Source organism: Borostomias antarcticus (assembly GCF_949987555.1).
Source record: "Borostomias antarcticus genome assembly, chromosome: 10".
Lineage (NCBI taxonomy): Eukaryota > Metazoa > Chordata > Actinopteri > Stomiiformes > Stomiidae > Borostomias > Borostomias antarcticus.
The window spans coordinates 8,867,319-8,892,794 of NC_140243.1; the positions used below are offsets into that span (position 1 = coordinate 8,867,319).

The 25,476-nt window shown below is 48.5% G+C and overlaps 1 protein-coding gene across 2 annotated transcripts; it reads right to left on the minus strand.

Moving 5' to 3' along the window:
- Positions 1-3,502: 3,502 nt before the first annotated feature.
- slc9a7 (solute carrier family 9 member 7) lies at positions 3,503-25,476 on the minus strand (the record flags this gene model as incomplete). 2 transcript variants are annotated; one of them, XM_084443945.1, is made up of 17 exons in its annotated part: positions 3,503-3,835; positions 6,349-6,454; positions 7,459-7,541; positions 8,778-8,841; positions 10,906-10,968; positions 13,824-13,977; positions 14,398-14,509; positions 16,401-16,514; positions 17,374-17,462; positions 18,140-18,252; positions 18,450-18,593; positions 19,209-19,314; positions 19,727-19,839; positions 19,985-20,061; positions 22,452-22,529; positions 22,825-23,027; positions 25,245-25,476. In XM_084443945.1, 17 exons carry the CDS (start codon positions 25,474-25,476, stop codon positions 3,560-3,562), a joined length of 2,127 nt encoding a protein of 708 aa, XP_084300071.1. In that variant the 3' UTR covers positions 3,503-3,559. The 2 variants fall into 2 exon arrangements, with proteins under 2 accessions (XP_084300071.1, XP_084300070.1); XM_084443944.1 differs by lacking the exon at positions 10,906-10,968.

A 25,476-nucleotide genomic window follows, 5' to 3' on the forward strand; every position in this document is an offset into this window, starting at 1 on the left:
CAGTGAAAAACAATTAACACTATTTTACGATTCCTATCAACATCGTTTGACTGGCCTACGCGCAATGTCAGTATTTTCATATTAAGCTCAAGAATTTTTGTTTGGTGTTCATTCAATTTCTGGAGACAAATAAGCTAAATAAACACCATTGAATTGTGGATAAAAGGAAAAGCTCCAATAAAGAGATGGTTTATAGTAAATACTATGCATGTTTTTGGTTCCATTAAGCTAAGACGACTGAAGTTAATCTTTAATAACATTGCTGACACATGGTACACACAAGGTAACAAAATGCTCAATTTTTTGACTTTATTTCAACAGATTTAATTGACATGAACATGCAAAACATTGCAGGTAAAACTTGGCAGCCAGTTGTTGCTACTGGAGACAACAGGTGCACGAATTATATTTACAGTTAGCTACATCTCATATTTTTGAGGGACAGGCAGCATGGATGGCTAGTCAGCCAGAGCTACAGACCCGGTGATATACTGAAGCATGATAGTCTGCAGAAAGAGAGGAGACATGAAGATCATGCAGGCCCACAAGTGTCCTCAGATTGGAGCAGAGTGCCAAATGCCACACCTTTTGTCTGTAGGCACCGTTTTAAGATGTTCACAATGTTGCCACCCATAAAGTGCAGTCTCAAATCTAAAACAAAACCACCCCTTTTACTCATCCAATCCCTATCCTACAGTACTAGGCCTTGTCTATAGCTGCAAGGGTTTTTATAGGTTTATACATCTTTGCTTATTTAGTTGCTAAAACAGGCATTGTGAAAAGGGGGAAAAAATATATACATTTGACATGGGGTTTCAGTTCCAGCGCATTGTGAGGGGCAGGCAGTTTGAGGCATATGCGCACAGCCATTTTAACACTTGACTGACTCAGTTTCACAGGGAGACGAGAGGGTGACGTTCTTTCACATTTCTAGATATGACTGATGGCTAATAACAATGGCTCTTTGAGTCATGTGGTGAAATACGTCTGTTAACAGTGGCCTCCAGACCCAGGGGTGCCTCCACACTGCTGCGATGGCACATTCCTAACAGAGCATTATGCTAAACAGCTCCTACCACGGCTTCTTACTGCAGTTGAATGCCCCATAGGGTGGATTGCATAACTAGATTCATTTTCCCTCTGAAATCCCTGCTGGACTGAAATACTTGTGAGAGCCCCCCCCCCCTCCCCCCAACATGTGTCCATCTCACAGGCTACAGCCAGACAACTGTGGCATTTATTCACATGCTTGTAGGGCCCTGTGCAGACCTGGGACCATAGTCCACATTCTGCAGGTTCTGCTCATAACACTTCATAGTACATTTGGTCAGAACCGGTAGAACGTGGACCAGCCTGACACATGTTCACTCACGCTCACACGCATGCACGCACACACACAGAGCAGATACATAGAACCATGTGTTACAGAGAACACCAACGTGAAAAACAAATAGTTCATTTTGTTAGTTTTCAAAGTTTATAATATTATGTATGAACACATGAAGCAGATGGGACACACTCCCCCCCCCCCCCCCAAGGACCTGCTTGTTCAAACCGCAGCTCTATTGAGCTAAAGTGCTTTGAGTTCATATCCTGTGGTGCACAGCTGGGCACATCCCATCACAGCTACGCAGACCCATTGAAGAGGCGAATGCAGCTGCCTGATAAATTGCATTGGTACTATTTACAGTTGTGGGAAGGGAGCCAATGACCACATTTTTTTCCCAGAAATAAAACCAAAGAAAGCTGTACCAGGAATGCAGCGGGAGACAACGTGTGGATATGACAGTATCACTGGAGGAGGGCCTGGGGATTCTCTGCATACAGGGAGAGATATACCTCAGGTTGGAGAGTCTACTCTACTACATCAAATGCTACTTTGTAAAACAGTAAAGCTTCCAGCAGTTCACATGGTGCCACCTCTAGAGTCACAGGGTTGGGGTCAATGCCATTTTTTTCAAAATGAAGAGCTGAATAACCATTCAAAAACTATCAACTGTTAAATTGGAATTTCTATTTACTTGAACTAGAATTGATCAATCACTTGGCCCTGGAGTGCTTGGTTAAGACAGTGCAAAGTGTGAGAAATTGGTGTAGTTTGTAAAGTTTGAAAGTCGCACACATTCTAACCTTTGAACAGGATGAGGATGTCATCATTTTAACCTCAGGCTTAGTTAAAACATGTGCAGTACAGTACATGCTGTGCTAACTGCTATGGTTTGAATAGTTTCTTCAAAGAAATAACAGGACACTGTTGATTATTGGCAGAACAAGAGGGGCTGGATTACTGTATGTTTACAGTCCAGTGGAGCAGCATCAGTCCTCGTGGAGATGGCGGTGGTCCTTCTAGCTCTTTTCAAGACAAGTTAAAATTGAGCCGAGCTCAGCTGAACGCATAGGCCTAAACTAATACTGAACATTTTTCCTCCATTACAGTTGCACTTACAGTATACATTTTTAAATGTGGAGTGTGGAGAGATTATGTACGATTTTCATAAGGTTTATATCATAGTAATTGAGCAAACAGACAACTTGTGTGTAACATTCTCACACAAATGGCATTCTTCATTGTTGGCATGAGATGTAATGCAATGAAAGCGGCGATTGTATCTGGAATGAGACAAAGGTAGGCATTGTGAGAACATGCTGTCACTCTTTTCACCCACTCTGGTGGTCATCTTTCACAGACTGCGACGGTAGTTAGAAGGTGGAACGTTCTCCCAGCCAATCACACTTTGACACTTTGACAGACTGCCTGCGCTACATAGCGTGGCTCCAAGCCTCCCGACACACACCAGGCGTTCTGTGAGGGAAGGCCTTTCATTCAGCCCTGGTGGGAGTTATGATCTAGAGATAATGTCATACAATATACCTACATAGTTCTGATTCCCCATCCAGATATCATGCAGGAGGGTAGGAGTGGGGAGTGTGAATGAGGTATGAAAGCCTGGGGTGCTTAATGGGATTGTGAAGAGCAGCCATGGCCACTCAGCCTTCATCAGCGACGACTGGGAAACAAGAGATACTACTGGACCTGACATGACAGCACTGCGACTGACACCATCCCACTCTTCAACTCCCATTGTAACACACAGAACGTGACCAAGCCGCAGTGCATCCACTGCACTTCCCAGGAAGGTCAGTTGTCCCGCAATTCATATCATGAAAAGGGGTTTCTCTCAAAAGCAGGGGAGAGAAAAAAAAAAGTATAATGGAGTCACAGTATCACAGCGAGGGGTGTTGTCCTCAATACCCCCCACCCCCCTCTCTCTTTCTCTCTCTGAGGGACTAGGTGACACAGGTCTCAATACTCAGCTGCAATTCAGTAAAGACGATGAAACGCTCCTTCATTTCTCTGCTCCTCAGTCAGTCCGCAAACAAAAATCAAGATGAATCCCGAACCCCTGCAACCCCCCCCCCCCTCCCTCCCCCCCCCCTCCCTCCCCCCCAAATCTCTGTTCTGAGGGGGGCGAGGCGGCATTGGCGGAGGGGGGGGGGGGGACAGTCGGTGGGACTGTATCGAAGCGGGCGGGGTGGGGGGTGGGGAGGGGGGGTGTGGTCAGGCGTTGTCCTCGATGGGGAAGACGAGGCGCGTGCCGCGGCTAAGCAGCTCCTGCTCGCGAGAGTCCAGCTCGCGCTCCAGGGCCTCCTCGGACGTGCTGCCGCTCCTCCTGACGCCGGCGCCCCCCCAGCCAGGGACCCCCCCCCCCACTGCCGCGTCAGCGCCGCCGGACCCGGCCCCGTTGGCGGTTATGGCCGTGTCGCCGTAGGTGAGGGTCAGGTCCCCGTCGTTAAGGATGAGGTCGGAGTCGTTGTCCCTCAACTGCTCATGGTTCTGCAAAACACACCATAACAAACATGAGGGGAGGAAGACGCAGACGTTCACACACACACGCAACAAATTCTCAGACACGCTGCCATAAACAGTAGAGAGGTTTATGAGGGACACTGTGGAGTCATACATACAGACAAAAAGGAAACCTCCACTTAGTTCTTCGTAGATCAAGAGATTAATCCCACAAAAAGTTGGAACACACATGCATCAGATCAGACACACAGCTGTAACCGACCATCCCCAACAACCTGCTGAGTTGCAACCAGGATTGTTCTAACATAAAGCAACACTCACTCTATGGGCATAGAATGCATTAGGTTGAGTCGGGGTTCAATATTATCTCAGCTCTGATTGGGTGTGTCTAGGAATCAACGGTCCCAGTGCAGCCCACTGCTGCCGACCTCCGGGTGTTGGGTTAGTGCGCATAGGTTTACGCAGGGCCAACACAGGGATTACTCTGATGACAGGGATCAAACTAAAATAATCATGATTACATAACCACTCTAACAAATGCAGAGAGAGAGAGAGAGAGAGAGAGAGAGAGAGAGAGAGAGAAACAAAAGGAAAATATGGAACCAAAACCATTGGGCTGTAAAAGTCGATAGAGATTGCTGGAGTTGCATTCGTAAATACAGAGTAGTGCAGAGTAGTGGAAGACTACCCCAATCCCAAAGTCATACAAATCTTATTTTTTAGAGCTTGTGTTCAGGAAAAAAAATGTAACGGAGACATCCTAGATGGCCCGAAAGCAGTTTCGTCCATGGGCCACATCACCCCCTCCGGTATCACTCCACATCTCAGAATGTCCATGAAGAACAAGAAGACAAAGAGCTCCATTTAATCATTCTCTCTCTCTCACACACTCTCTCTCTCCTTCTCTCTCTCCAACACAAACCATTGGACTGTCCTGATCATGTTGACAATAACCGGGATTCATAGCCTGTGAAATCTCTGCTGGCTCGAACACAGACAAAATCAAAGAGAGAGAGAGAGAGAAAGAGAGAGAGAGAGAGAGGAAGAAAAAGAGGAGAGAGAAGAGAGTAGAAATAGAGAAGGTACAAAGATAGCAGAACCGAAAGAGTGAAAGAGATGATTATGAAATGTTGGCTATCAATGTTTCACAACAAACCATAGATTAAACCCCAATGTTAATGGAAATCTGCAGTAAAAAACTGGATCAGAGGATGGGTTAGTAATGCAGTGGAGGGCAGACCATTCAGAGAGCCGGAGAACATGGGAAAGACAAACATAATGGCTGATTGTGAGACAAAACAGAATCCAGCCCATGTGATGAGTCTTAGAAATGAAGTGAATTGGGGAATTTGCCAAAGGGAAATCAAGTGTGACCGTCCCTGTGAGAAAGGCTGTTCTCTGTGTTTGAAATATTCGGACACACAACAGATCATCACGGTACTGTTGAATGGGCCTTTTGTAGCTACAGCCTAATGTAAAAAGCTTCTTCCTCCATTTGCTCTCATGCTGAAAGCCTTGGCGCCTTCGTGTTGTGCTTCCAGGCATTCTAAACACACATTTAGAATGTAGTGATTGGACTGACAGACTACAAAGACGACACACGCAAATGAGGAACTGGGCTAAAGGCTCCAAAAAATAGGTCATGGTATATTTCCACATCAGAGCTTCTAGATGTTCCAAGCAAGCAAACATGCCTATTCATGAACAAAAAAAAATGCAGGCCCACTCATGTGGCAGTTCAATGACTTATAGTAAAATACTTATAGTAATTTCCGATAAGGAATTCAGCCTATAGCACTGATTTCAACAGTCACTTGTGATGTTCGCTGATGTGCCCCCCCCCCACTCCCATGTTCCACTTCTGCAATCCTGTGTCGTCTTCACTCACAAAACTCAAACTCTCTCCTGTACTTTCAGTTCTAATGAAAGTAAAAAATAAAAAGGTCACAAAAATAAACACGATGAGGATCATTATCAGAGAAGCCTCCGAGATTTGTATTGAGTATGTTTGTGAGAAAATGGATATCCTCACACTGGATTATAGCTATAACCCAATATTATATTCCCTATTATAGCAACGTTCCAACCCATCATCTTGTTGCCGATTATTATGCTGATTTTGCTACTTTCTGTATAATCCCCTCGTATTCCTAGTATTTCTCTAATACTTGCACCCGTTTTACTACATTATGGAATGACTAATGTGCTATACTTAATTAGCTGACAGTGATATCAAAGCAATGTCATCGGCTCACTGCCTATATATACACCCCGCTTCCTATCGCCTTCCTGTCCTGTGAGTCATTTTGCCTGATGGAGACCCTGGGCTGAAACATTACCATAGTGAATATTACTAGGAACTATAATCCAGTGTGCGGAAGTTAATTTCCCTCAAGATTTCTTTGTTCTTTTATATCCTGCACCTGGCCTAAAGACAGGTTGGATGTGCAGCTACTCTATTATGAGCCTATTTGTGGCATCAGTATGGGCCTGTTTGTGTGTGTGTTGTGTGCGTGTGTGTGTACATGCGCAGTACCCACCTCGTAGGCCTGAGGGCTGGTCAGGCATCGAGCCAGGGGGCCACAGCAGGCAGGCAGGGTGGTGGTGAGGGGGGGGCCACTGTGGGTCAGGATGGGTTTCAGGTAGCTGGGCTATCGTCAAGGAAACCAAAAACCTTCGAAACTTGGGGAGTTTCAGTATCGTTATTCACTTCTGATTCTTCATCAGAAAAACAAATATCACACACACACACACAAGCAGGCTGGCTGGCTGTCGTGTTGTTGATGTACCCGAGTACAGTGGAGAGTTTCTCTCGAGTCAGCCAGGGTGCTACGGCGGCACGTCAGCCTGAAACGGACCCCTCCACAGAACTCTGCTTGCCATTAATGGACTTCACACCTCGCCCTCCCCCTTTAATATGAGCGGAGCAGAGGGAGGATTAGCCGTCTGCTCTGAGGCTGGCATGCCTCCACTCTCTCAGGGGGGTTTACACCACCTGGTCTGACACCCAGGGACAAAGAACCTTTAACACCCGTAGCCAATGTGTGTGCCTAACGCCAGTAGCGGCGCCCTGTGGTGCACGCACACATATATACACACACGCGCACACACACACACACACACACGCGCACACACACACGTGCACACACACAACTTCTCCCAGAGGGAACCCAAGAGAAATGACCACTCCTAATAACTAACCAACTAGCTCCTCCCACATCACTCGGCTGTGTCTGGCACGTGTCACCATGGAGAGAGTCCCCACGGAAAAGCACCGCTGCGCTCTTCGAGAATCATTAGACGACGTCGACGACCCGGGAGACCATTGTTCCGTTGCAGAGGAGGAGGGCGGGAGGAAGGAAGGAAGGATGGAGGGGATTAGGGAGGAGCGTTTGAGAGACACTTTCACCAGGGACTGTTATTTCCAACACCTGTCTCCCAAGTACGGGCCTGCTCTCTCTTCCGCATCCCCCGGGTGGTGAACGAACACGCCGTTAATACGAGCGCCATAAAACGGTATCCAGTGTGGTGTTTTCACAGGCGTGCACGCAGGAAACTACAGCTTGTGACGGCCAGTCGGCGAGCGACCCGGCGCAGGGCGGGGTGGTGGGGGGGGGGGGGGCGGGGGCGGCATGGCAGAGGAAGGATACTTGTGATCGAAGGTGTACCACAGTCTGAAGAGCCAGGCGCTCTCCTGCTTGGTCTTACTCAGCCCCTCGGGCTGGGGACCGTCCTGGGGAGACACAGGGAAACACACATCACACACACGCTGAAGGACCCCAGTCTATGCCCCCCCCCCCCAAATGTCTCTCTCATCACCGTGTACTTGTGGCTCGTTAAAGATCCACCCGAGCTCTCAGGAAGTGCTAGAAGAAACCATCGCCGTGTACTCGGGATATCTTTGCATTACAATGTCTCTGGGACGTCGCTGGTAGGAGACCACCCATGTGTTAAAAGCCGGTCGGTGGAAAACTACTTAGCAGAGGGTAAATATATCAGCGGGGGGCGAGGACAAGAGATGAGACAAAGACGGGGGCAGGCTGGCCAGAGTTAAGCCTCTGGAGGTAAACACACAACAGTGTGAGCAGTAACATCTCCCTCTGACTGACTGGTGGACAGCCCTCCCCCACAATCACCATCACCACCCACACCCAGCAACACCTCACCCCAACGACCAGCCTCCCGCCTCCCCCCTGGTCTTAACCCAGGCTCCTGCTCTCTCAGCAGAGAGGGGGGGAACGTGACACTGTACAGGTGTGAAGAATTTTGAGAGCCAAGTTCGTTAGGCACATTCATTATTTAGGCAACTGGCTGGAGACGCGTTGCCGTGTCTGATGCTGTGTGATTACAATATAGGATATATTTGCATGGCTGGCAAACTAAAGTAAATAGCTGTTATAACAATGCACACCAATCATGCGCTTTGTTAGCCCATCAGTGCAGTTCAGCATACGTTCATCTTTTCTTACTGCATCTAACTACTCCTCTCTGATAAGAGTGTTTCCGTTCTGAAAGTCAGCAGTTCCTGGACAAAACCTGCATCTGAGTCGGACAAAGTTTAAGGTGGAAGTGGAAGGTGATGATTACACTTTCAGAAACCCACAGCAAAGGAACCAGCTCAGATCAGTGGCTGATGTGATGACGGTTAGCCTGCGACTGTTAGGAACTGCTGTGCTCAACCACCCCAGTATTGTACCAGTGTTGTACCATTACTGTACCAGTGTTGCACCATTATTGTACCAATATTGTGCTTAGATGGTTTAAATGATGACCTGTATATTTGTACTGATTGTATATTCCATTTGATTCCTTTCTTGGTCTTGAAAAGGAGATTTGTAATTCAATGGGTTGGCTGGTTAGATAAAGGCTAATAAATAAAGGCAAATTGGAGTCTAATCCGCTAATGACGTCCCCACGGTCGGTTGAGGACCTCCATAGACACTTGATTGACAGGCCAGGGACCACCCACCCCTTGAAGGACCATGAAGTTATCTCCACTGGGCTGCAGGTCCTGGTCTGGGTCCACTCCAACCCTGCATAGAGAGAGAGGAAACAGGTTAGAGGACTGTGTCTGTGTGTGTGCGTGTGTGTGTGGAAATCCATGAAGAAAACACTAAATACTGTACAGAAAGCATTAGTTCTGCAAAAGCCTCAAGCATGAACAAACAGGATACAGTCCTGTTGATACAACATTAAGAGAGGATTATGCTAGGGTTCTATCTTCAGTTCTTCATCAGCGCTATTGGCCTCTCTGGAATTTCACATTGGTGTCTTTTTCCCCAACTAGCGGTGGATTAAAATGAACCCGACCTGATCCAGTGGAAAAGGCTAAAGCACATTCAGTCACAGAGGCACTATTGTGTATACTGGGGACAGTTCATTTTGAGCACAGGTGAAATGTGTCAAGAAGTCAGACCAGTCTACAGTACATGGACAGAGGCCAAGGTACAGAAGTGGAACCGCACATGCTTATATTTTTGAGTACCCGATCTGTTGTGACCAAACCGCATGGCTGGGTTATCTGATAGGACACATATCTGCCCGCATCCCATTACACTGGGGTTTTTGGTACCTGAATCTAACTACGGCAAAACAATGACATCTCTCAGCACCTCTGTGACATGTCTTAATAAGCTCTTCTGCATTTCCAGTCAGCAAGTTGAGGACAGTAGTCTCCTTTGCTCCGTTTCCAAACCCAGGAGTTAGCTAGACAAGGTTCCAGAGCGCAGGAGTCCAACTGTCCAAACAGACCCTGACACTGAGGGGGGGGGGGGGGGGGGGGGCTGCTCTCCAGCACAGCTGAGGGAGGGGGGCTCTCCAGCACAACTGAGGGAGGGGGGGGGGCTCTCCAGCACAGCTAGGGGGGAGGGGGCTCTGTCCAGCACAGCTGAGGGGGGGGGGGGGGGGGGGGTGGCAGGGAAAGGGCTGGGGCTGGGGAGGAAAGAAGATACGAGGCCTGCTGGAGGACAGTCGGGGGGGCTAGGCTGTGGAGGTCGGAGGCCCTGGCAAGACAAAGACGTGTAAAGTCCACGGAGGTGGGGGCTGCCTCAGGAAGGATCCAGAAGAGACGCTCGGGGGGGGAGATCCAGGCCCGTGACGGAGACCAGACAGAGAGCAGCACGGCCACAAACTTCCCCTGATAAGATACTGAACTCTAACCGGATCAAGTTCACACACACACATTATGAACACACACACACACACATGCATAACGTGACAGAAAATGGATTTTGTAATAGTGAAACTTCTCTACTTCCCTCCCTGCCAGTTCTCCATGTGTTGCCCTCTACATCACCTTGCTCCTCCTCCCGTGCCCCGCTGCTCCCCTCCCCTCCCTCCACCCTCCTTCCTGTTGGAGCTGCTCTGCTCCAGTCACGCCAACCTGCTGCTGCCGGCAGTTTCCAGAGAACGCCGAGCGTGATTCCTCCCGGATGCGGTCGTATGAAAACCAGAGGGGTGGCTGGCAGAAGCGAAGCAGGCTCAAGCCGTCACTGTTACTCTCCACAGATTCTCCACAGTGACCCCCCCCCACCTCCCTCCCTCCCTCCCTCCCTCCCTCCAGTTGAGAAAGCCCCAGGCAGACACACAGTAACAGCAGCACCCACAGCAACCAAAAAAAACACCTCCACCAGCACCCGCCTTCCCTGGGACTGTGTGCATCATCATCAGCGTCGTCGTCATCATCATCATCGGACTGTAATTACGGCTCGAGGGCTCGAGGCCGTCACGGAGGCCGTCTCGCATTTCATTTTTCAAAGCTATGCTTACAGTAAAAACCCACACATTATCGTCAATTGCTAGGGCCAGGAGTCTGCGTTTCTGGTCATGTGATCAGACCAGTAAATGATACCCCAAGGCTCTTATTATAGCCTTGTTTATTTACAGCCAGCTCACCTGGCCCCAACCCCTGGCGCTCATTATTATGGGTTGTACTATATTGTAACACACTCCCAGGTCCAGACAGGCGTTGAGCGCAAAGTAGAACATTCAGCCCAGGGAAGAGTGAGGTAGAGTGAAGAGTGAGTCACCCAATGTTAGCCACCCGGAACACAGACTGGGGTACATGGGGGGGTTTGGGTAACCCTTTCAAATGTCACCTGACATAGCGCCACGGTTGCTCCTCCTCCTCCTCCTCCTGGGACTCTGGGTCTTCCCCAACTCTGCCTTGGCACAAACAGGGTACAGCAGACTCGTCATTGCTGCCATTTGAACTGCTGCATGAATGGGAAGCGCTCTGTGCGCTGTACGCTTGAAAAGTGCAATAACAAACGGAAGTTCTTAAGTGTTATTATTATCAGCAGAGAAGAGTGAGAGAACTGACACCCGCCTCGCTGTCTGCGCCACCAACAAGAAACAAGAAAACCAAAAGTAGAATATCCAGCATGTACATAAGTTGAACGTTTCGAGAATGCACCTCAGGTTCATGGGAACTTAGTACTGAAAACAGTACCGGGGGATAATGGGGCGTTTATACTTCACAACACAATGACTGCGGACATCTGTCCCCCTTTAACTTCTGGAACTAAACGCTTCTCTGTTTCATGCCATGTTTGTCATCAGAGTCATAGGAGCTCTGTTAAAACACATCCGAGTCTGTCCACATGCAGCGAGGCCTGGATCACATGTTCTGTGTCATGGGGCCCCAGCCGGGAGATTATAGGCATGACAGGTCTGGACCAGACCCCTGGGGGGGGGTCATCATCAGGCACACAAAACATTAACACAGACATGTCAGCCCTGCCCTGTCCCCTCTCTCTCTCTCACACACATACACACGCAAGCCCTGTCTGTGCCCTCTCACACAGACACACATACACGTCAGCCCTGCCCAGTGCCCGCGCGCACACGCACACACACACAGCCATGTGAGCTAAATCATTACCAGAGAAACCTATCCAAAGGGGCAGGGTGGGGAAGGCTCACAGAGACAGCAGCAGTTTCAAACGTTATTTATGCAGCACTGTGTACGAGACCGATGCTTACTGCAGGGATCTGCTGGAGGATTAGACAGAGAGGAATAATCACCGTAGCTCCAATACATTCATTGGCATCGGTCTCAGTCTAGCGTGATCCTGTGTTTTGGGGGCAGAGACAGATCCTCTATCCTGGCAGCGACACACAGCAGATGTTCTGGGTTAAACTAAAAAACTGGGAAGTATAATTGTCCCCATTCGTATCATCTGGCTTAACCCCAGACTTCACAAAAGGTGCCGTGTCTACTTAACTAGCTTGCAGACTTCGTCATAATGAATCGTCATAATGCAGAATATTTCCGTTAAGAGTGGCATAGAGGCTGGAAATCGGAAAGTTTAATATTAAGCCCCCCCCCCCCCCCACACACACACACACAATCTAAACATCCATTCGTTTTGGCTACTTGAATCCCTCGAACATATGACTCCTAGGCTGCGTTCCGAATCGCATACTTCTACTTCTTACTACCAGTACCTACTACAGCTGCCCTTAGAAAGTACGTACTTTGCAAGCAGTAGGCATCCAATTGGGACATATTACCTTGTCATAACATTGCGCCTTGAAATTTGCCCACATCCGTCGCTGTCCATAACGCGACATTCGTCTACAGCTGTCAACTCGCGCATGTGACGCACATTACCGCTGCGCAAAGGATTGTGGGTCAGAATAGCCAGAAAAGCCTGCTGGCGTGCATACTGCAAAATATGACCGGATGTAGTAGGTCATCCTGGTATTTTTGCCATACTGCATGTGGCATACTATGTATTGGGACATACTACATTCTGTTTTGGCATACTATATAGTAGGGTAGTAGGCGATTCGGAACGCAGCCCCCGTCTCTGTAGACACAAAAAGCCCGTAACCATTTGAGTTAATGGCCCAGGGGGGATAATCTGTAGTGTTCTGGCAGAGGAGCCCGGTGACCTAGAGTTCTGTAGCACGGCGGAGGAGAGTCCCTCCCTGAGCCAGACAGCATGACGAGAGGCAGGAGGCCCGGTACCACACTAGAGACTGTCAAACAAAAGCCCGGTGACAGAGACCAGCGGGCTCTTTTCCGACCCCCTCCCCCCCCCTCCCCTCCTGACTGTACAGTGCACCCGGCCTCCTGGCTCCTCCCTCCTGGCTCCTCCCCCGCCGAGGCTGAAGACTGAGCCCACCTGTCCCGGTTACGGCGGGGGGGGGGGGGGGGCGAGTCAAGAGACCCTCGCCCCGAGCAGAGGACTTCTTTTCTCCCTTCGCAGTCAGACAAGGACGCCCTCTGGCTGCTCCTGGTCACCATGGTGATGGGTGAGAGTGTGTGTGTGGAGATTTTCACACCCCTGGTGAACAACCCTCCCGGAAAAAACAACCCGACAACAACGCCTACCACTCAGACCCAGCCAACATTGCTCATATTAAACTGAGCTCTTCAGCCACAGGCAGCTGCTTGCAAACACAGCTCTACCCATAATCCTCTTTTATTATGAAGAACAGCAACCCTGGCAATCTCAGCCTTGGACGCTCACGGAGCGAGGCAAGACGAGTGACAGGCTGACACCTGGGGCTGGCCAAGCTCCTCCAGACGGCTCCGTCAGTCGGTATGACATCACGGCCGTTGTCGTCAGCTCCCCGGCGGCTGATGTTACCGTCCAGGTTAGCTCCTGTTACACTTGTTGGCTCGGTGTCGCCTGGCACTAGCGAGCGCCTCTCCTTGGCTCAGAAACCATAGTCATTTTCGAGTGGCGGGCGGGTGGCGCTGGCAGCGCTCAGGGTGAACGCTGAGGACTGGAGGGCTTCCTACAGTTCCCATGGTGACAGATGGAGGGAGCCAACAGACGGATATGAAAGTGTAAACTTGCCCCATCTCCTGGACAAAACCAAAAACTCCCCCCGCATCCATAGCAGAAGGTAATGAGAGGTATACTGATTGTTACGGTTGTAGTGTAGAGGACTCGTTGCTGATAGATCAGTAGAGAGACAGACAGACTGACAGAGAGAGAGGAGGAGAGAGATGAGACAGAGTTAAGGAGGCAGACGCACGGAGCCGTAGCGAGGGGCAGACCTGATGTGCAGCCAGGACAGCATGGGTGTGGTCCCGCCGCCAAACACCCAGACGGTGAAGAAGACGATCAGCAGCGTGGTGGTGAACATCATCTGCCGCGCGTAGGTGGCCGTGTCCCGGATGGCCAGGGCGAACGCCATCGCCCCTCTCAGCCCTGCCAGGGTGGGGGTGGGGCGGGGGTTTGGGTGGGGGGGGGGGCATTACCCACAGTCATCAATACAGAAGAGGTCTTACATACATAAAGTCAACTCTATTGAATGGAAAGACAGCAAATCAGTTAGATGTGTTGGACACCGCCCCCCCCCCCCCCCCACACACACACACAGGGGCTCAGTCACATTGGGGTCACATGTTGTCAACACAACGTCAACAGGTGACTGATGAAGGAATGGCATAGGGCTGTCTGACATGAGACAACGGGGTCCATATTGTTGCTTTTTTTCGTCATTCGTCATTTTTTCGATAAGCCCATAAACCATGCTAATTCCCGAATGTACTTTAATGCACTTAAAGGCTATTGACATGTTGATGGAGAAGATGAACATGATAAACATGGCCGACGGTGGTGGCACACCTGCAAACATCATCATGTGCTGAAAGTTCCCTCTGATCTTGTGTCTGCGGCCCAGGTTGAGCAAGAAGGAGAGAGGGTAGATGTTGGACGCCCTTCCTATAAAGATGGCAATCTGACGCAAAGGTCACCCGTTAAGGAAGTGAATTCCACAACTGAGGACAATTAAAAAAGGGTTTTCCTGCCTCCATTCATTTATCAACAATGAAACAATACAGAAGACCTGACCCTAAGATGTGCATGGACCGACTGTCCAGGAACACCTTGTTAGTCAGTGTTGGCACTGCCAGTGGGGAAGTGGGGAGTGAGGGGAACCGAGCTGGACTCAAAAGCCCAGGGGATTTAAAGGGTTCTTCAGTTCAGGCTTAAGTGCTAAATTCAGCTGTAGTCATGAGGATGGAACGAGCCTGGGCAGTGGGCTGGTCAGGTAGATCACCAGCCTGCTCCCAGCCTCTACCTCCCCCCCAACACCAGCCTCTACCTCCCCCCCAACACCAGCCTCTACCATCCCGCTCAACACCAGCCTCTACCTCTCCCCCAACACCAGCCTCTACCTCTCCCCCCAACACCAGCCTCTACCTCTCCCCCAACACCAGCCTCTACCTCTCCCCCCACCCCAGCCTCTACCTCTCCCCCAACACCAGCCTCTACCTCTCCCCCCACCCCAGCCTCTACCTCTCCCCCAACACCAGCCTCTACCTCTCCCCCAACACCAGCCTCTACCTCTCCCCCAACACCAGCCTCTACCTCTCCCCCCACCCCAGCCTCTACCTCTCCCCCCACCCCAGCCTCTACCTCTCCCCCCAACACCAGCCTCTACCTCTCCCCCAACACCAGCCTCTACCTCTCCCCCCACCCCAGCCTCTACCTCTCCCCCCACCCCAGCCTCTACCTCTCCCCCAACACCAGCCTCTACATCTCCCCCAACACCAGCCTCTACCTCTCCCCCCACCCCAGCCTCTACCTCTACCTCTCCTCCAGCCCCAGCCCCAGCCCCGGTCCAGGTCGGTATTGTATTCGGGGCTATACCCCGGTATTGCCCTGCCAGGGACCATTCATTGCGCCATTGGCTTTTTTCAATTGGTCTACATTACTGGATCTATACACAATATTATTTTGTTACTCACCAAAGTGAAGAAGAAAGGCGAAAGATGAAAGCCTTTTCTCTAAGGTGGCTACAGTTGCAGCCCCCCACCTTTTATATAAAAAGCACTTTTTGCACTTAAATATCACACATCCACCACTATCCACTAGCCTGGCTTTGCAACCCTGATCACGTGATCTCTCTCCACCATACTGAAACAGTACGTGAGATCACGTTAGCGATAGCGGTGGATAAATGCTATTTCAGTGCAAAAAGCTGCATTTTAAATAAAAACTGTGGGGCTACAACTGTAGTGAAAAAATGTATTCACTTCGGTGAGTAACAAAATAATATTGTCTGTAGATGCGCTAATGTAGACTGAGCGAAAAAAGTCGATGGCACAGACTCCCCCAGCCTCTACCACTGCCTCTACCACTCCCCCAGCCCTGCCCTGCCTCTACTACCACTCCCCAAGCCCTGCCCTGCCTCTACTACCACTCCCCCAGCCCTGCCCTGCCTCTACCATTCCCCCAGCCCTGCCTCTACCACTCCCCCAGCCCTGCCTCTACCACTCCCCCAGCCCTGCCTCTACCACTCCCCCAGCCCTGCCCTGCCTCTACTACCACTCCCCCTGCCCTGCCTCTACCACTCCCCTAGCCCTGCCTCTACCACTCCCCCAGCCCTGCCTCTACCACTCCCCTAGCCCTGCCTCTACCACTCCCCCTGCCCTGCCTCTACCACTCCCCCAGCCCTGCCTCTACCGCTCCCCCAGCCCTGCCCTGCCTCTACTACCACTCCCCCAGCCCTGCCCTGCCTCTACCATTCCCCCAGCCCTGCCTCTACCATTCCCCCAGCCCTGCCTCTACCACTCCCCCAGCCCTGCCCTGCCTCTGTTCCTCCCCCTCTCACAGCCCTTGGATACAAAAGCCCCCACGATGAAGATAGGGCTGAAGATGTGGTTCTGGAAGGTGAACAGAGCCAGACCCATGTAGGAGAAGATGAAGTTCTCAGCCAGGAAATGCAACACCTCGAAGAGCTGAAACAAAGCAAACACAATTACAGTAAACTAATTACAAAAATGTATATACCTCTGCCCCGGCGGTTGCGGAGGCAAGAATAAACAAATGACAAAGCAATAACATTATTATAATAACACAACAATAAACAAATGACAAAACAATTAAATTATAATAACACAACAAGACTGTGTAGAAATAAATCACTCTGAAAATGACTGTGCTCTTCAGCAAACTTTCAGAAGAACATAAGTCAATACATGGAGTCTCTAGTCAACAGCTGGGGTTTTGCAGACTGCCGATCAGGTTTCATTCAAACACTGGAAGTTCTTTTTTTTCCCCAGTCCTTCACAGTGAAAACGTCTGTAGGGCCCTTCCTGAGTCAAGCTCCTCATCCATTCCCTCAGAAGTGAGCAGAGGCTTTGATTACTGGAGTGTGTGGATCCCTGGATGGCGTGACTACGGAGCTGGACACATCCATCTCGCCGTAGCGCAGAACGACACACAGACGACACTCTGCTTTCTCAAACAAACACATCACACAAAACACACACACACACACTCCCCTGACAGTTTTAACCTTCAAATATGTCTATCCTATCTGATTTTCCAGACAAGTCTTGTTGCCATTCAGTCTGCTCTCTCTGCAGCTTAGTATCTGTCTGCTCCTCACCAGCGGCCCCGCCCCTTTCTGTCACGGCAGAGAAGATGTCCTCAGACAAACCTGATTAAGGTCACAGCAGGCTGATCATTTGAGCCATCTGGCACTACAACACAAGTACACTTTTTAAATTGTCACGGCAAAAGAGGTGTCGTGGCAAAGCTAGGGAGCAGCAGAGAGCAGAGGGAGCTGGATAGCCTTCTCAAACCATCTCCTACCTGCTTGGTGCGCTTGGTGGACTCTTCAGAGAGGTTGTTGTAGGTGTAGTGAGCCTGGGTGATCCCACAGAACAGCACAGACACCACACCTGGGGGAGAGCAGAGACTAGTGATGAATACAGCACTGCTAACATGCCAACGAGGACACAGAATAGATCAGGGTGGCCAGGGAGTTACAATATAGATTTAAAAAATACAAAAAAATCACACCCAGGTGGTGAAGTAATGATTTATGAGCAATCTCTACTGCCCTCTGCTGGTTGATTGGTGTAAATCTCATGTTACGAACAGACATGGACAAACACATGGACGGACAGACACACGGACAGTAGCAGCTGCACCATTTAAAAATCAGAGACTCAGAGTATCACAGAGACTCCATGAACTATAGTGTGTGCGCACGAACACGCGTGCACACACACACACTCCCACACACACAGGATTACTGTGTCTAATCCTCTTATGAGTTTAATGTTGTGTTCCTCTCCATTTTTCTTTAGCTGATTGTCTAGCAAACACAATCTGTGGGCCTATTCATGTCCCTGTATCATGCTTCACTAGCTCCCACACTGCAGCATTGATGAAAATGACCTGAAATGGATGATTCACAAGACCTGTCCATGAACTAATTAGGCCTAGTCAGTCATTCCTTATTACAACTGAAAACATTTACAAGATAAGATGCACTGACCACGCCTGTACATCCACTGTCTCTACATTATTGACCCCAATCCCTCCAAGTTGACCCTCAACCCCTGACCCTCACCTGTGAACCCGCAGGACTCAGCCAATAGAAAGGTGCTCCAGGACATGAGGAAGAAGAGGGCGGTCTCCAGCAGAGGGAAGCAGTGCAGCTTGGTGAACTTGGTGACGTGGGAACTGAGTTAAAGAAGCACTCCATTTTGATCAGCATGCAACACACTTCAAACTCACAAGACAGCAGCTACATTTTCTGGTAACCCCATTTTGTAGTTCCAGGAGACTCAAGTTACTTTAAATTCAAGTCAAGTCAATTGTAAATAATAGAGGTGTTCCGTTATGATTATGTAGACAGTAATAGTCTTTCAGTGAAGGATATGAGGGCAGTGACTACCCCAATGGCCGCTCCCATTGCAAACGAGCCGCTGAAAATGCCCAGGAAAATCCCCACGGACTTGAAGAAAGCTGCGGCGTCAAACGTGTGTGTGTTGGCTCCGCTTGGCTGGTAGGACGCTATAGACCTGAAACGGACCAAAAAACATCTCAACCCTCATCAATCACAAGTAGCCTATACTAAAGGTGTCGCATACATTCATATGATCATATGATTGATTCATATCAACAATGTTTACCTGGTAACAAGTAATTACCATTATAAAACTACAGAGAGAAATGTCAGACAAAGTCTACTCTTACACTTTGGCTTTAGCACTAGATTATGCTCTTAGTCACTTGTGAGTTCAGGTGAGTATTAGTACACTGACTACGTATGTTAAATGCAATTATTGGAAGTCGCTTTGGATAAAAGCGTCTGCTAAACGACTGTAATGTAATAATGTAATTTAATGCAATATGTTCAAAATCTGTCCAGTAGGGGGTGGCAGAGCACCACTTCTCTGGGACAGATACACCGCATCCGTAATGCAGGACTGTGCTGCCCTGTCTCACACCACAGTGCGGAATTTCAGCACAAGGGGAAAAAGGAGAGATTGGGAACTTTGCCCATTAACAGAGACTTCTCTGGAAGAAAATAAGGGTTTTAGTAGGGTTTCAGTTACGGCCTGACCGTACAGGCTGGAGACGTGGAGTTAGCTGAGGGGGAGACCAGCAATGAGGGAGTGCCCACAGTGACTTACGAGGAGAGGACAATGGCCACCGCGTCATTCATGACGCTCTCTCCAAACAGCAGGGCATACAGATCCACATCTGCATGGAGCTCGTTAAAGATGGCCAGGACTGTCACTGCAATCGCACACAAGCGGGCGCACGCACACACACACGCACGCACACACGCACACGCACACACACAAACACAAACACACAAGCAAGCAGACACACAGACACAAACACACACACACACAAACAAACACACACAAACACACACACACAGACACACAAACAAGCAGACACACAGACACGGATACAAACACACACACACATACAAACACACACACACACACACAAACACAAACACACACACACACAAACAAACACAGTATTAACCACTGTGGGTAGCATGGCATCAAAAAATAATACTCATGAAACAGTTCAAATCTAGTGGAAGGTTGCCATGATGTGTAGTTTCAGGCTTAACGGCAAATGAGGAGTGCAGAAGTAGGCCCTGGTTCTGGTGACCTGGACCCCGGTGTGATACCTGGGTCTGTAGCAGAGATGATCGCTCCAAAGAAAAGGCAGTCGGTGTAGTAGAACTTGTCGGTGAGCTGCCCTACGAGCTGCATGAGTTTGACCACGCCGTACATGAGGTTCCTGAGGACAGGGCAGATTGCCCACAGAGATCAATGAGAAAAATGTAACCAAACCAACCTGCACGGTAAGGTTATGCTGTTTCATAAATACCTTGATCAAAAATAGACTTGTGGCTAAACACACACAAACGCACGCACACACTCACCCAATGACAAAGCATGACGTGGCAGTTCCCAGGAAGGCGTACATTATTATAGAGCCCAGATTCCTGAAGAAGTGTCTCTGAGGGAAGAGAGAGCAGTATATCACATGCACAGCACTGTACATACTGTATGGCAGCACTGTATGTGTGAAAGGTCATTGTATGTGTGATGTGGCCATTCCTCACCGAGCCATTTCCCTCAGTGCATCAGATAAACTAGCAGCTACACAAGACTGACACTCAAATGCCACGAGAAGCACACAAGGAGACTAATCAGAGTCAGATAAACCACAATCACATTTGAATTGATAAGCAGTTATGGTTTCTGCTGATGTTCCTTACTGAGGTACAGTATTGGCTGTTTCTGTAGCTGTTCAGTAGACTAATCCTCTATTTTTTGAGGACATTATTGCTCCCTGTGATGCGTGCGCTGCCGTCTACCTCACCGCTCCAACTACATATGTTTTCTCATTGAGATGCTAGACACCTCCCCCCCCCCCCCCCCCTGCTGACATGGCTGACCAAGTTATTCTCTCTGAAACGCGGGTAAACACACAAACACACTCACCCTCCAGGGACTATAACTGGCTGCAGAATAAACAATGGCTCATGACAGCCGGTACAGAGAGCATTCTCTCACCAGCTCCGCTCCTCATGACCCCTGTGTGGTCGGCCACAGCTGAAGGGCTCACAGGTGTAAGATATATTTTATAAACGGTTCGGAGGATGTGATTCGTTCTTGAGTACGTTTATAATATTAAAAAAGCAAAACGCTGCATTACTACTCATGGGTCCGGATGGAACGCTCAACACATTAACCTCAGCGGAACAACACCGGCTGCACCCAGCGCCACGTCAGTCTGAAGAGAACCTCCACACTGGCAGCGCTGCACCGATGTCTGTCCACAGAGAGACGCTTCGAAAAAATCTGCGCTCATGTTCTACCTCAAAACAGGAAGTAAAGCAGAACAGAGATCAGGCTTGTCAAGGACAAAACATCTGTCCTCTGGCACACCAGGCAGTTACATCAGCTGAGGTCAGCTTTCTGGCAGTTTTTTCCCCACTCAGAAATACTACCATGCTTAAAAAAAACTTTCTGGTCACAGGGCATTAACCATATGTAATAACAGATGTTTAGAACACTGTTGTTGTATGCAGATCACAATTCTACGCTGTGCACAGCTATCAGCTCAGGTATGTGCTATGAATGAGATTTTTTCTATAACCTTTCTTTCCGCACACATGACCTCCACGAGAGATTGAATGCACTCTGTGGGCAGCAGATAAAGAAAATAGTTGTACTGCTTCCCCATTTCCTTAGACCCCTTAACTGGCTCAGCAAATTGCACAATTCAACATGAACTCTCGGGAATTCCTGAGGCAGCGTCCCTTTATTTCAACAGGAAACAGATGCAGTCTATAAATCAACATACTGTACTGTACAGGATCATACCAAAACAACTGCCTGTCATGGTTCACAGACATATCTCATTGTCAGCAGTAGTTGATAGCAAAATGTAGTTTGCTTGTTTATTTAAATTGCAGTTCTTCATGTTCACCTCTCCTTGCTCTGTGACACAATGTGCTTTTCTCAACGCTCTACTGCCATGTTATAAAAAACACAAAGCAGGTCTCTAAGCGAGAGCACCAGAGGTCACCTCTCACTCTCCCCAACCCAGTATTAAAGCCAATACAAACAGCAGGCTACACACCCAGACTGCAAGGGTCAAAGGGGTCTGGTGTTTTGCTTTGCTCTGGGAAATTAGGGGTAGGATCAATATAGGTATACCCTTCCTTTCTTTCTGTGAAGCAGATTGTGTTGTATGAAATCTGCTATATAAATAACATTTGATTGATTGACTGACTGACTGACTGACTGATTGATTGAAAGCACAGGCAGGAATCCCTGATACATGAGCTTCACCTCAAGAGTGATGAGTAGATACAGTGAGAGAGAGAAAACAACCAGACAAACCTGATTGCAATATTTGGAGATTCAAATATAAATCCAAATATGTAGTGTTTATGCAACAACCCCTAAGTTCAGAGGAGCCTACTGTGTGCATGAGTCAGCCACGGCAGCATACTGTCTGTATGCAAGGGTAACCTAAGAAGGGAAGTGAAAGGTATCTCGTCTGGACTGCATCCCAAAAGACCTATTCATTTTCTGTAAACAGTCAATGCTCTCACAGCCTGACCAATGAGAGACTGTCTAAGGCCCCCTTCTGTCCACTTAAACAGACAGTGTTGGCAGCAGATATGCCCAGCTGAACCTTACTGCTACAGGCCACATAACCAGACTCCAGAGCATCATGCCGAACCCTTTGATGTCATTACCATTTTGCTGCAACAGAAAGAGTAATGGAATAAAGAATAATTCTGCAAATATGACAGGTCAATCTATACACAAAATTACACCACGCAAATCAAAACTTTTTTTGGAAAAACAATACATGTTAATGTGATTTACCTTTTTCAGACTGTATCCTGCATGAAATATTATTGGAGGTAGCAATATGTTGAAGAAAACTTCGGGATCAAAGGTCACCTGTGGAATGAATTGAAAGAGGATGATGCAACTTAATGAACACGGGACCACTATTGGGGCGGTGGCTGACAAAATAGCTCTCTCATAGGGCACTCGCCACCAAAGCTACTTTTTAGCCTGGAATCTGAGCTTAATCTATACCTGAGGACATACTCAATCTGTGGTAGTGGGTAAATGGGATACAGAATACAATGACATATGAAAATCCATCTTATGTTCTCTACTATCTGTCCGTGTTCTGGGGATGGATCACAGTGTTGAGCCCTGAGAGTACACCGATGTGTGGCGGCATTACCTTGCGCAGCATATCGTTCTGCTCCACGTTGTGGATCTCCCGAGAGTTGATCTCCCCTTTGAGGGTGTACTCAAAGAACTTGCCGCTGACATTGAGCAGCAGCGTGCTGACCGGCCCCTGCTTCAGGGTGCAGCTAGGGGGGGTCTTGTTGTGGTAGCTGGTGGCGGGGATACCGTAACGCAGGATCACACCGACCAGCAAACCTGTGGGGGGGGGGCGGAGACTGGTCAAAATGGCACATGGAAAAAACTGAGGAGTATACCGACAAGTAATGCGCACACACCCACCACTAATAAACCAACAAACACTGTTCACACTGTTCCCATTGTTCGTTTTTTCACATTTACATCTTCCGGTTTCGATCACCCTCCAGCCCTGCTTACAGTACCCTCGCTACAGGAACTGAACATCGTCTTCCATGGTCCTTCCACAGCTACACTCACTACGCTACACTGCTCCAGACTCGATAGCCCGCAGGCTACACTGACAAGGGTCCAGGGTGAGAATCACAGCCAGTACAATGGATCTAGGTTTGGGATCTAGGAAATATTCCTAGTCATCCAAAAGCTGTATTGTAACTAGGCCAAGCGAGGCAGCACAACAGATACTGTAGTACTGAAATTAGAAAATTTGCCACAGTACTGTAGTTTCTCTCCCACAGACAGAAGGATCAGGCAGCACCAAAGCCATGGAGGCCTAGAGGAGTGGGTGGTAGAGTATGAAGGAGGAGGGAGGGGGGACAGAGAGAGAAAGAGAGAGAGACAGAGACAGAATGAGAGAGAGAGAGAGAGTCAGAGACAGAATGAGAGAGAGCATGAGAGAGATAGACGGAGAGAGAGATAAAGCTAGGGAAAATGAAAGAGGCAGCCAGATACAGAACATAAATCCTCTGGTAAGACAGTATCATCAGCAGGAAACAGGGCAAGACTGCCAGCACTACATTCACCGCGCGCGCACACACACACTCTCCCTCACACACACGCACGCACACACACTAACCAAACAACAGCCCAACTCCAGCAGGTAAGGACCTTCAAAACCACTAACATAATAAGGAAGTTCTCATTGTGGAACAAATTCGTTGGCATCATCAGGAGAACACCTTTATATCCAGACATTGGTCTTAATCCAAAAGCTGTAATATGAAACTGTACAAACACGTTAAATGCACACACACACCTACCTATGTTTCTAACTTCAGAGTGCGTTTATGAACCTCTCCCAGATAGAGCACCAGATAATTGGAATGTTGCACACAATATGCTTCCTTACAACAAAATGAATAAATATAAATCATTTGTAAAGGTGAAAATAAACAAAGTCTATCTCCTCCATCAGCATTCTCTGGTTAATCAGTGAAGGCAGTTAAATTGTAGAACTGGGCCATTCAGATAAGCTGAAAGAATAAGAATGAGCTTCCAAAAAACCGAGCAGAGACTGCCTTCATTATCAGCTCATGGCGGTCTACTTGAAATCTTAAACAAGTGGCCAGACGGCCGCCAAGTAGCCTATGACACTATTTGACCCAGGTCCCTACGATATGGGCCTGCCTGAATCCTGAGTGTAGATGTAAAGATTAATACGGTGCCTTATTCTAACCATGTCCTATCTTGAGTGGAACAGTCCGCGTGTGACCTCATGGTCAGGTGATTTTTGCATTGTAAACCTAACTACGCCACTATCGCGAGTCAGCCAGGTAGGCACACTGAACCGTGACTTGTGTCAGCAGACTGGTCAGTCATTTCCAGAATGAAAGAGAAACTGATAAGGATGGGAAATAACTAGGCTATAGTGAAGCCAGCTTTGATGGACAACATAATTTGACCCAATGACTGACATTAAAACGATACAGGTCAAATTAAGGGGAGAGATAATACTGCGACTGCAACTGCTTATTATCCAGATGCATAAAGTACAGCCCAAGAAGCTACACTGTAGCACGTTCCAGAGTATAGACGTACGTTTTGGTGCTTAGGGACAGCCGGATCTCTGCGAGTAAGAAGAGTGCACCATATTTTCAAACTATTCTTTATAAATGTTATTACTTTGCGAGACAACGATTACCTTTTTATCTATTTGAGGCCTGTTTTACTCATATATAATACCACGGCCACCGGAGTTTCCGCACTAGAGCTACACTAAGCTACTCCTCACAGCTACGTAGGCTACTGTAGCATACTAGTTTGGACCAACGCCGGCGTACAAAACGTGTGGACCCTCTCTCTCCCCATACCAATTAGGTGAGCGAAGCATCACATAAAATCGGCTACCCTAACGCAACGAACTACGATAATAATGCGCAGTATTGAGTTGACGGCCGAATATCGGTCCACAGTTAATGCTAATAATAGCCAGTAATTTCACTCATGCAAGAACTGAGGACATGCGCTGTTTCAAATAGCTTATAGCCTCATTCTCACCATAGATCATTGCCAACCCGGTTTCATGAAGAAAACGAACTCTTCTGTGTTTAAACAGCCATATGGTAAGAATTGTTAAGGTCAACAGTAGAATGAATGTTAATAAATTAACGCTATCCTGACGATGACTTTCTTCAGCCTCTTTCTCAGTTGCAAGTTCCTCTATACCGCCATCCTGTGCGTTCATTTTGGAGGCCTTCTGTATCAACAAGATGAAAATGGGAATCAGCAT